The 11,366-nt window shown below is 60.7% G+C and overlaps 1 protein-coding gene across 14 annotated transcripts in view; it reads right to left on the reverse strand.

Moving 5' to 3' along the window:
- The window catches only part of LOC123283936 (serine/threonine-protein phosphatase 2A regulatory subunit B'' subunit beta-like), an 84,973-nt gene extending 73,876 nt beyond the window's left edge, over positions 1-11,097 (reverse strand). For 4 of the 14 annotated variants that reach the window (XM_070506487.1, XM_070506485.1, XM_070506486.1 and 1 more), the window contains exon 1: positions 10,638-11,050. In XM_070506487.1, coding sequence (XP_070362588.1) covers positions 10,638-10,985 — 348 coding nt within the window. In that variant the 5' untranslated portion in view covers positions 10,986-11,050. Of the gene's footprint in view, positions 1-10,637 lie in introns of all 14 variants that reach the window. The other 10 variants (XM_070506492.1, XM_070506490.1, XM_070506489.1 and 7 more) reach the window with 7 other exon arrangements.
- Between the last annotated feature and the right edge of the window lie 269 nt (positions 11,098-11,366).

An 11,366-nucleotide genomic window follows, 5' to 3' on the forward strand; every position in this document is an offset into this window, starting at 1 on the left:
CGGTGGGAAGCACGAGGACCACACTGTGGACTAAGCCTCAGAGCAGAGCAAAGGCTGGACGATGACCTCGGGCCCACCCTTCACGAGACTCGGCCCGAGTCAGCACCCAGGGACACAGGCTGATCCCCCTCCTCCCAGCCCGGGATGTCCTGTTCCACGGGGATTGGGTTACAGTGTCAGAATCACTGAGTCCTGATGTGACAGCCCTGCACAGCAGCACTGAGCCAAAACCACACCCACCGTGGCCCAGGGACAGGCGGGAGGGGAAGCCACACCCAGAGCTGCCTCCTTGGAAGGAGAGGGTTCGGTTCAACAGATCTGCTGGGGGTGCCCACGATTCGCTTTGAGGAAGATAACTTTTCCCCTCGATTTCTGGAACAAAGACTGAGGGCCATTTTTCATTTTTTTAATTTTTTGTGAGGAAGACTGTTACTGAGCTAACATCTGTCCCAATCGTCTACTACTTCATATGAAGGAGGCCGCCTCAGCGTGACTTGACGAGCGGTGCTAGGTCTGCGCCTGGGATCCGAACCCGCGAACCCCAGGCCACCGAAGCGGAGCCTGTAAACTTAACTGCTGTGCCCCCGGGGCAGGCCCCTGAGTTCCTGTTTCCTTGCCTTGTGGCGGTGGTTCCGTTTTCCCGTCTTTCTCTTTTCTTCTCTCCCGCGAGGCGGAATGAATTGCGAGCCCAATGCCCTGAGCTGTCGGCCACAGTCGCTGCCCTTGTACCTTTGTGCAATACGGTGTTGGTGTTTCCTGAGCACCGACCACATCTTCCCATGAGCCATCTCACTCAACTGCCGCGTTCAGGACAATCTGTGACTGACGTGCCACCAGCATCCTGTATTCACGGTGGGAAAACTGAGGCACAAGGAGTCTGGCGCTCCAGGCAGAGGGCAGGGCACCTACACTGTGGGGTGGCTGCCCCTGGGCTGGTTCTGGAGCCGTTGTCAACCATGTGCCTTCTCCCCAGTCCATGGCTGGGCTGACACAGACCCCTGGGCTGCTAAGTCACAGGGACGTCGTTCGCTGCTGGTCAGCGCTAGGAGGCCGCGCACCTGGTCACCTGGGAAAGGACAAGGAAGAGGGATGACAGCGCTGCTACGCCTCCATGCAGACACACTGCTCGGCCTCTCGCCTACGACCAGGTGTGATTCCTGAAAACGAGGTTGCTGTCACCGTGTCAGCCGGCTTCTGCCAGACCCGTTACACAGTTAATACTCAGGCCGGTCCTGAGAAATGGACTTTGACAAAATGGACAGAACGTGACAAAGAACTTAAATCAAATCTTCCTGCGGCTGTCAGTGCACAGCAATCCACCACGAGGCTCACCCTCGCCCCCCTGGCTGGCCCGAGCGTCCCCATGGGTGCCCTCCTCCCCCTGGATGGCCACAGGCACACTCCAGCTGGCGACGGCGTGATGCTGACTCCACCACACGAAGCCCTGAAAGCAGCGGGGTGGGCTCACTGGGGCGTCCTGGACATGTGGTGTCAGGCCCTGTGTCGCTCATGCCCACTATCTGTGCCCCCCTCCTGTGGAGACATAGGGACATTTCCTGCCCAAGGGCTGCCAAGCGACAGCTCTGGAACCTCGCTGGACACTCACGAGGAAGTCTGTCTTCATCTGCACAAGTCACGCATGGCGACCAGACCTCCTCATGAATCCTCAGTCTACGCAGATGCGAATCCAGGCTGGGATCCGCGAGCAAGGCTTTGCCCTGGGGTCCTGGCGGCTCTGCCTGGGGAAGTAACGTGGCCTTTGTGCCCTGGTGACCTCGCGGTGACCCGGCCGCCACCACACGTGAGGGGAGGGCGGGAGGCCAGCATGCCCCTTTGTGGAGCAGCAGCAGCAGCAGCGAGTGCTCGTGGCTCCTGTCCTAGGCGTGAGGATACATGCAAGCACCTCCTGAGGGGGCTTTGGGGGCCTGGTGTCCCTGGTGCTGGTGTCTGCACACACCACAGTCCTAAAGGTGGGCGGTCCCCACCACGGGCTAGGCGCCTGTCCTGCGTTGTTTAAAGGTGAGCGAGTGCAAGAAGCTTACAAAGGCCCCAATCTGAATGGGAGCACAGGGAGGCAGCCGGCACGGCCTCAGCACCGCAAGAGTGTGGCTCGTCCACGTGCTCCTGCGGGAGGAGCTCCGGGGGCCACCACCATCTCCGACACCGCATTCCCTCCTGCCCCGTCAGCAGAGGGCGCTGTCAAACTGAGGTTCCGCCGTCTGGGGGAACTAAGACACCACACAGGCATCATGCTCCACCCCCACCATACTCTGAACCAGGTGGAGCATCTCCTCATTTGTCTAAAAGGCAAGGACACCATCTTCCCTGCCCCTTCTCTACTCCACGCTGTGCCGTCATTTCTGTTCCTCCTCTGACCATTCCCAGGGCGGCACGTGTCTTCGGCTTTGTGAGTTTTGTCCTCCGTCCCCAGGCCCCACGTCTTTTTATTTACTTTGTGACGTCTGTCACCACACGGGAGTTTTTAGATCACGTTTGTAGTCGGCTTCATTCTCTCGTTGGTCTAACAGATGGTCCAAGGCAGCACTGGGAGCTACTTTATGACATCTGAGCACGTGCCCTGTGCTCACGAACTCAGAACGACCGGCACCACGGGGACAACGTCTGAGGTCTGTACAGTGGCCCATCGACCCTCCCATGGCCCTGCTGGGCGGGGAGGCCTCGGACAACAGGAGAGGCCAGAGGTATAGAGAAGGACATGGGGGGCCAGTTCCAAGGAGGATGGACACCGGGCCCCCGTGATGCAGGCTCGGCCGCAGTCCGAGAGGGGGAAGCTGATGGGCCACCCGGGCAGAGGGGCCAGCCTGGGCCAAGGGCACGGGGAGCCCCAGGTCCTGTGTGGGCCTCGCAAGGGGCAGAAACCACGTGTCAGGAGCAAGTTCACCAAACCTCTGTGGGTGGAGACGTGCCAACGTGTCTTCCGAAGCTGCAGACTGAGCACTCTAGGAGGCAGTATTCACACTGCACGGGATGAACCACATCTGACGGTTTCTACCCGCTTCCTGAGCACATGGCGCAGAGATTCCCACGACAGCGATGGCACCGGCTCAGTCACCTGTTCCTCCTTCTCCATCCCCCACCGTCTGCTGGTCCGCTTGTCTCCAGGGGCAGGAACAGGAAGGGGATGGGGCCCAACAGCCAAATGGGCCTCCCAGTCAGGACTGGCGGGGAAGGGCCTGCTGGTCGCGATGGAGACACACACACAGACGCACACACACGCATGAGGCCTCCACGCCCAGGGCTGCCACGCGAGGGCCTGTCTCTGCCTCAGCTCGTGTGTCTGTTCCTGGGGGTGGACACACAGCTCGCTGATCTCCAGGAACCCCTCGCCTCGTGCGGCAGCCCGGGTCCTTCTGACCCTGGAACACAGCAGAGCTCCTGTCTTCCTCTGCTCCGGGCCCTGAGGCCTGGCCCCGAGGACACACGCATAGCTCCATGAGACATGACCTTCTGGACAGCGGCACAGGACGAGCAGAGTGGGACACGAGCGAGCTTACTGCCTGGGGAGCTTGACCATGGTGGAGGGAGGACGCCCACATGGGCTGCGCAGTGAGAGACGGCCCCTGTGGTCAGAGCCATGCGGACGGGGGGAATTTGGGGGGAATTTGGCAGATGGAGGGAGGGAGGAAGGGAGACAGCTACAAACTTAGGGGCAAAGACACAACCACAGGTCTTTGGTGCTCTTGACAGCGCCCTGCAGACACCCCGCATGGCCACACTGGCTGCTGCCAGCAGGAGGGCTTCCCTTGAGGGTGCCACACGTCCCTTCCACCAACACGCTGGTACAGGAGGACGGTCCCCTGGGTCAGGAGTTTGAGAACCACTGCACCACAGCTCCCTGGGGCACAGCGGGTGTGTGGAGGCGCTAATGACTGCCCCTGTCACTGCCCACCTCAGGGCCTTTGTGCCTACTGTTCCCAGGCGCCCCACAAACACTGCCTTACCTCATCTAAGACCATGATCAGATCCCACCTGCCACTAGCATGTCATCAATAGACAACACAACACCCCCCGCCTGAGCCCACTCCCACCTGCCGTCCCCTCACACCAACCATCACCCCAGGTCACGAGGTCATCCCTGACAGAACACACATCCCACCCCACCTGCCGCCCCTTCACAGGAACCTCACCCCAGGTCACAAGGTCATCCCTGACAGAACACACATCCCACCCCACCTGCCGCCCCCTCATAGTAACCGTTACCCCAGGTCACGAGGTCATCCCTGACAGAACACTCATCCCACCCCACCTGCTGCCCCCTCACAGGAACCATCATCCCAGGTTACAAGGTCATCCCTGACAGAACACACATCCCACCCCATCTGCTGCCCCCTCACAGAATACATCACCGCAGGTCACAAGGTCATCCCTGACAGAACACACATCCCACCCCACCTGCCGCCCCTTCACAGGTACTGTCATCCCAGTCAGGCTCTGTAGGCTTTTCTGTCATCCCAACTAGAAGGTGCAGCTACCCTCCAGTGCCTGGCACAGAGCAGGCCCCCAGCAATATGCAGTGATGGAACGCACATCCCAAAGAGCTCCCCTGAAAGGAAAACACCTTTCGCTGTGTTCGGAAAGCTGCTACCTCAGAGAACTTGGCCACATGACTCTGTTTCCCTCTGTCCACAGTGAGTCTCTCCCAGCCTGGAACCTTCCATGTCTCTCACACTCATGGGGAAGCAAGCGTCTCCCACCAACTCACTCCCTGAGGCACAGCGCAACACTGGATGACCCAGTTCTGGTGCTGGACTTGCAGGATCGACTCAGGGAGAAGTAAATGCTAACATGTGTGCTCTTTCTGCGGCCCTGTCAAGACCCAGGTACCCGGACCAGCCCTTCTGAGGAAGGCAGCTGGAAATGCTGGGGAGAGCACTTGACAAACATCTTCCTGAGTGCCTCACGGACTGGCAAGAGAGGAAGGACTCTCAGGGCACGGACGCTGGGAAGGGGCACCCAGCGAGGCCAGGAGAGGCTGGACAGGCGCTGCCTTCAGGGAGTGCACTCAAGGGGGTGAAGTGACCGTCACCTCACAGTGTTGCAGAGCTCGGGGACAGGAGGCAACATCCAGCATCCTCGACGGAGGCTGCCCCCTGAGCGGGATCCTGGGGGCTGCCCCTGCAGCGAGAAGAATGAAGTGGAAATAAATCCCCACCAACCTCTGACCCCAGGAAGGAAAGGACAATCATAGGCCTGGAAGCTGGTGCTGCATCAAGGGGCTGCGGGCAGGGGTGGTGACGAAGCTCCCGAGAGCTCACAGCAGACTCCCAGTCAAGTGTGCAAACCAAATGTACATCCTGTGCCTGGTCCCCAAACCCTCCAGCCGACGACGTCAGGCTGCCACAGATCAGCAGTGCCCCGAAGCAGCAAGATGTGCTGAGGTGAACCATCCTCAACTCGGGACTCAGAAAACGCCCCAAGTTCCAAGGAAAGTGAGGCGTTCATGATCAAAATGCACAAACACACATGAAAGGAAGGCACCATGGGGGAGAGCCGGCAAGCAGGGAGCAGCTGGGCTGGCGAAGACTCCGGACTCTGACGTTGTTGAGAATGAGAGCCGACACGCTTCATATATCAAGACAGGGAGAGGCTTGAAGATGCAAGAGTGAGGAGACTTAAGACAGCCCCAAATAAAACGTCCAGAAGAACAGGAAACACACTTGCTTTCTGGGTTGGAGAGCAGAGCAGCACAGCTGGGAGGGACTCGTGCCCCGGGAGGGAGGAGACGCAGGTGCTGAGCCTGCAGCTGCAGAGCTGGAGACACATCCTGAGACCCGAGGCCCAAGGAACCCCAAGCAGGAGTCCTTGGAGCGACCCACACTGCACACCGGACGACGAGACTGGACAACACCCAAGACAGCGGCAGATCCTCAGAACCTGCCACAAAGAGATGGAACGGAACAGAAAAGGGCACCGTCTCCAAAGGAGCGACCCAGGAGCCCTGCAGCCAGCTTGTCGACAGAAATGCAGGGGCCAGAGCTGGAGGAGAGCGGCTGCCCTTTCGCCCAAACGCCACCTCCCGGGAGGTGTCTGCCACACAAAACCAACATGGAGACAGTTTGAGACCAAAACGGAAGAAAAGCAAAAGCGAGCCGGCCACTGTCAGCAGACGCTGGTGCAGGATGTGCGGGGGACCGTGCGTCAGGCAGAAGCCAAGTGCTCCTGACGCAGGTCGGAGATGCAGGAAAGGGGCGTATGGGGGGCAAATCTCAACACGCTGACTGTGTGAATCATCATAAGGCGGCGATTTTATTTCTTTTTAAAAACCCTCCAAAGGCAACAATAGCAGTATAAAATGAATGGGGTCATGGAATGGAAGTGTCTGAGAGTTTTGTTTTTTTTTGTTGAAGAAGATTAGCCCTGAGCATCTGCCAATCCTCCTCTTTTTGCTGAGGAAGACTGGGCCTGAGCTAACATCCGTGCCCATCTTCCTCTACTTTATATGTGGGACGCCTACCACAGCATGGCTTGCCAAGTGGTGCCATGTCTGCACCTGGGATCCGAACTGGTGAACCCCGGGCCGCTGAAGCAGAACATGCTCACTTAACTGCTGCGCCACTGGGCCAGCCCCCATCTGAGTGTTTTGAGCTGGAAGGCAAAGGTATTAATTTTTCACCTGGAAAAATCCAGTAGTGGCCATTTCTAGGATGAGCAGTCAGCTAGGAGCAAGGGAATACTCCAAAGTAGGAGAGGAAAAGAGAAAGAGGAGGCAAGAAAGGACAGGACGAAAATAAACCAAGATGGACGAACAGTCATAACACGTGGAAACAGACAAACGGCACAAAGATGAAGATCAAAAGGAAAAAGAGAATCGTGTCTATTCACAAGAGACACACATAAGACGTAAGGGTGCAGAGGGTGAACATCTTCTCAAAAGACGGAAAAGGGTAGAGGGGCCGTGGGGTGGCTGGACTGACGTGCACACAAGAGGTGGAGGTGTGGACAGTACTAGAGAGAGACAGGGACCGCGTCAGGGCAGGCGACCAGGGGAAACGACATGCCTCAGAGCTGGCCGATGCCGGCCCCAGGAGCCCCACACGGACACGGCAGACGCTGCAGGGAAAAGCAGAGGTCCAGCCCCCAGGGAGGCCGGGCCCAGCTCCCCGGAGCGATGACGGAGCTGACCGGACAACGAGAAACAAACAGCCTGCTGCAGACACGGGAGATTTACAAGTTTAATCTCCGGGACAGAAATAGATGCGGCCCCAGCACAGCTGCAGCTCTCACATTCTTTTCCAACACACAGGACGCCGTTGGGGGCTGGCCACCTCCTGGGCCGCAAAACAGGTCTCAGCAGGTCCTGCAGGGACCGTGGGGCGCATTCCCCGACCTCCAGGGGACGCGGCCAGATGACTGGAATGAACAAAAGTGGCAAAAACACACACGTGTGTGTGTGAAAGGAGAGTCCTAAAGTACGGCTCAGGCCTCTTAAAAAATGACAACCAGCCGACCAAGGGGCATTCGGGTCCCCAAGCCTCTTGCCTGGGCTCCCACCCGCCCCGCCCCACGCAGGCCCCCTGCAGCCCCGATCAAGGGGCACGGCCTCACGGAGAGCTACTTCTGTAGAGGGCCCCAGCCGCCTGCTCCCTGACTCGACCCCACTCCTGGGACCTCAGACTCGCCCATGGGCCTCCCAGAACACACAGTGGGGCGGAGCGGTGCCCCCACGACCAAAATCCAAGCCCTGGGATAAAGCAAAGGCATCTCTTCTCCCGCAGAAGGGTGTGGGGGAGCCCAGCAGAAATCCGTCCAGCTGTGTCTCTGGGGTCACACCTCCCAACACCAGCCTCGGACGGTCAGGTCCCAGAGGGGTCAGACGGCACGTGCTGGGACATCAGATGGGTCCCTCCGACTCCAACGGGCCAGGACAGGGCACAGGTGGCAGAATGAGAGCAGGCCAGGCAGGGACGCTGGGCCGGAGCGGCCAAGCCCAGCAGCGTCCTGGGCGGCCCCGTCTGAGACCGGATGCAGCAGCAAGGCCGGGACGGGGCCCTGGACGGGGCCAGGGAGCTCAGGGGGACAGCCTGTGGATTCCAGGTGAGCCCAGGCCCCAAAGATGCTGCACCCAACAGGAGGCCCCTGTGGGCCGCGAGCTTTCTCCTCGGCTCCCGTGGACCCTCCACCCCAGCTGGCAGGAGGTGCGCCAACTAAACGCGTGAACGACACTCCACGCTGACAGATGGGAGCCAGAGGTCAAAGTTTAACACAGGGGAGCCAAAGACAACAACGGGGGAGCCAGGCCCTGCACACGGGTTCGTGCGAAGGATCTCCCTCCAGCACAGGAGGGGCCGGGCTCACTGTGGAGGCTGCTGGGCCAGCCGCGTTCACAGGAGGGAGCAGAGCTGTGTTCCCAACACTGACACAGACGGGGGAGCCCGGCTGAGCGGGGTCCCCGGCCTGGACACTGTCAGCCTGGCTCTGCACCTGCCCCACAGGACGGGCTCCCAAGGGGGCGTGTGTGCGGCTCTGGAGTGGCCTGTGAGGGGAACCTGCATCCACAGCCGAGTGGACAGAGGGGCCGCTTCCAGCTGCCAGGGTCCTGGGAATGTGGATCAAAGGGGGTATTCATGACCCTTCCTGCAGGGTACTGTGACCCCACCCAGACTAGGACCCCAGACTGTGGCCCACTTGCCATCTGGGACAGGCAGAGCTGGGAGGCCACGCTGTCACCCCAGGGAGGGGAGGTCAGCTCAGAGTCCAGGATTGTCCCCAGGGGGTGGCCACACTGGGGTCTGGAATGACGCTCAGCGGGGTCTGTGTGCCCTGAAGGACCCTGCAGGGAGGCTGGACAGCGTGTCCGGGCCCACAGCAAGGTGACAGAGTGGAGGAGCAGAAGCGCCCGTCAACTGTGCCTGAGCCTGTTTGTGGAGAGTGGGTGATGGGACCCCCGGGGTACAGGACGCTCAGGACCCCTTCCAGCGGGGTGAGCCGAGCATGTCCTGGGCCTGAGAGAGCCTGCAGTGACCACCGGGAGTTGGCGCTGCTCGGCGCCCAGAAGGCCCGAGAATCCCTGGGCAGGGTGGGCGGGTGGACATGGGAGGCGGGAGCAGGGATGGCTCCACTGTGGACGGCACAGCCGTGCCCCAGGGTCCTCTGCTCCGGGCCAGGGGGGCCCACTGAGCGGGTGGCGTGGCCGTCAGGCTGAAGCACCACCTCCCTCCCTCCACCCCCAGCCTCTCCCTCTACCCCCAGCCTCTCCCAAAGATGTTTGCTGACCCCCCCAAGGCTGTGTCCCGAATCCGCCCTCCAACATCTTGGGATGAAAGGAACCAGGAGAACTCTCCTTCTGCTCCTCCCACAACCCCCATGAGAAAGACCCACTGGTCCACCGCCTGCAGCCCAGGGAGCACTCACGTTACGCAATGCACATCGTCACGGCTGAGAAGCAAGGTTGAGACATGTTTTCTGTGACAAGAAACAACTTCCCATGAAATGAATTCATAAAGTTTGATTCCCAAAAAGTGATTTTCATTTGATAAGCAGCAGCCCTAAAGCAATGCAGACTTTCCTGCATGGGCTCTGTGGGGAGCCGGGCCCCCAGGCACGACCATCCTGGGCGAGGCTGGAGGGATTTCCGGGTCTCCCACACAGCCCAGTGGACCATCAGGAGAAACCCTAACTGCCCCACATCTGTTTTCCTATCGTCAAAGCAGGACCCGCGTGGGGCAGATTCCACTCCTGGGTCTCCAAATGCAGGCACTTTCCTTAAAATCTAGGGATAGACTCACACCTTTCCCAGCTGCAGACAAAACTTCAGAAGTTGGAAGACACAAGACAGGAAAAATTCCCAAGCTGTGTAAAAGCTGAGATATGATCCCAGAAAAACTCCCATTAAAATATCAGCAGAAGGCAGGTCTTTTTTTCCCCCAGATGGCCCGGTCTGATTGGATGTCATTTTTTTTGGCCACAACAGGACGTTAAGTCCTGGCCTAGAGAAAAAGTGCGGGTGTCTAACTGCAAGAGGTGAGGCGTTCAGGAGCAGGAGCCCCGGCCCCAAGCCCTGTGGCCCTGCCCCCAGCACCGGCCCAGAGCTGAGGCGAGGACAAGATATGCCACGGAGACCCCTCGAGTCACAGACAGACTCTGGGGATCACGGGCTGTCTGATGCTTCCAAACGACTGGGTCCCTCAAACTAACTCGTAACACGTCCAAGGTGTAGACACAGCAGGTCTTACTCCTCCGAGCACACACAACCATGGAGAGGGTGTCTACACGCCAACTACTCACTATCAGCACCGAGCCATCCACTTGCCCGGCCCATGTGTGCAGATCCCCACAGCCCAGTAAACACCATGTGGCCGAGAAGGCCAGGCGTCCCACAGGGCCGTGTCATCACGGAGATGGCCGTGACCATGGGCCAGGCTTCCCACCGGGACCACAGGGTCAGGTCCCCACCCGAGCCAGAACCTGTCCACGCGCTGGGGGCTTGCATCCTGGCCACACCGCGGCACCTGCCGCCAAAACTCCAGCAACAGGCGAGCTCTTAGGAGCTCTCCCAGCGACTTCACGCGGGACCCACGCTCCCTGCACGGGTGGGTGCGAGCAGCCCCCGCCCCCCCCACACCAGGGAGGGACTCGGGAGGGACCCGGGTGGGCCGGGGGGGTGACATGCAGCAGACCTGGACCTGCTGGAAGGCCTTGAGCCTCTTCTTGAAGCGGGAGGGCAGCACGAAGTCGCAGCCGCGGGCCAGTGAGGCCAGCTCCTGCCTCAGGCTGGGGTCCTGGCACAGCGACGGCTCGTGGAGCCGCATGTCGGCTCGCGTGGGCCGCCAGGGCCCGGGCCAGTCACCTCGCTCTGGCTCTTGCTCTCGGGGCTGGGCCTGGCTGGGGCCGCTGGGCTCGGGGCGGCAGCTGCGCCCGGCAGGACGGTTGGGGTGGCTGGGCTCAGCGCACTCCGTGCGTCGCTGGCCAGGCGCTGTGGGGGCCGGCCCAGGCGGCGCGCGTTCCACAGGCTGAGGAGGGCACATGGCTGGAGGAGGGGTGGCAGGCCACCCCTCCCGCGGGCGGGCGGGCCGGCGGCTGTGCAGGTGGGAGGGGACAGCTGGCGCGCCCTGACCGAGCAGCTCTCTGCGCGGCTGCTGAGGGTGCGGGAGGCCTTGCAGGGGGCGGTGTCTGCAGGGACCCCGGCTGTGGCTCAGTGTGGACGCACAGGGCACAAACAGGTCAGCAAGGACAGCCGATCTGGGGCAGATCTGGGGCCGCCTGCCAGCGCTCGCACAGCGGGGAGGTGGCGCTCTCCCCAGAAGCAAAGCCTGCCTGCCCGCCCACGACTAAAGGGGACCTGCCACAGGCTCCTCGCGGAGGAGCGGGTTCTATGCTGAGGCCCCAGCCTGGGACCCAGATGCAGC

The sequence above is a fragment of the Equus asinus genome, chromosome 3 (genome assembly GCF_041296235.1).
Source record: "Equus asinus isolate D_3611 breed Donkey chromosome 3, EquAss-T2T_v2, whole genome shotgun sequence".
In the NCBI taxonomy this organism is placed as follows: Eukaryota; Metazoa; Chordata; class Mammalia; order Perissodactyla; family Equidae; genus Equus; species Equus asinus.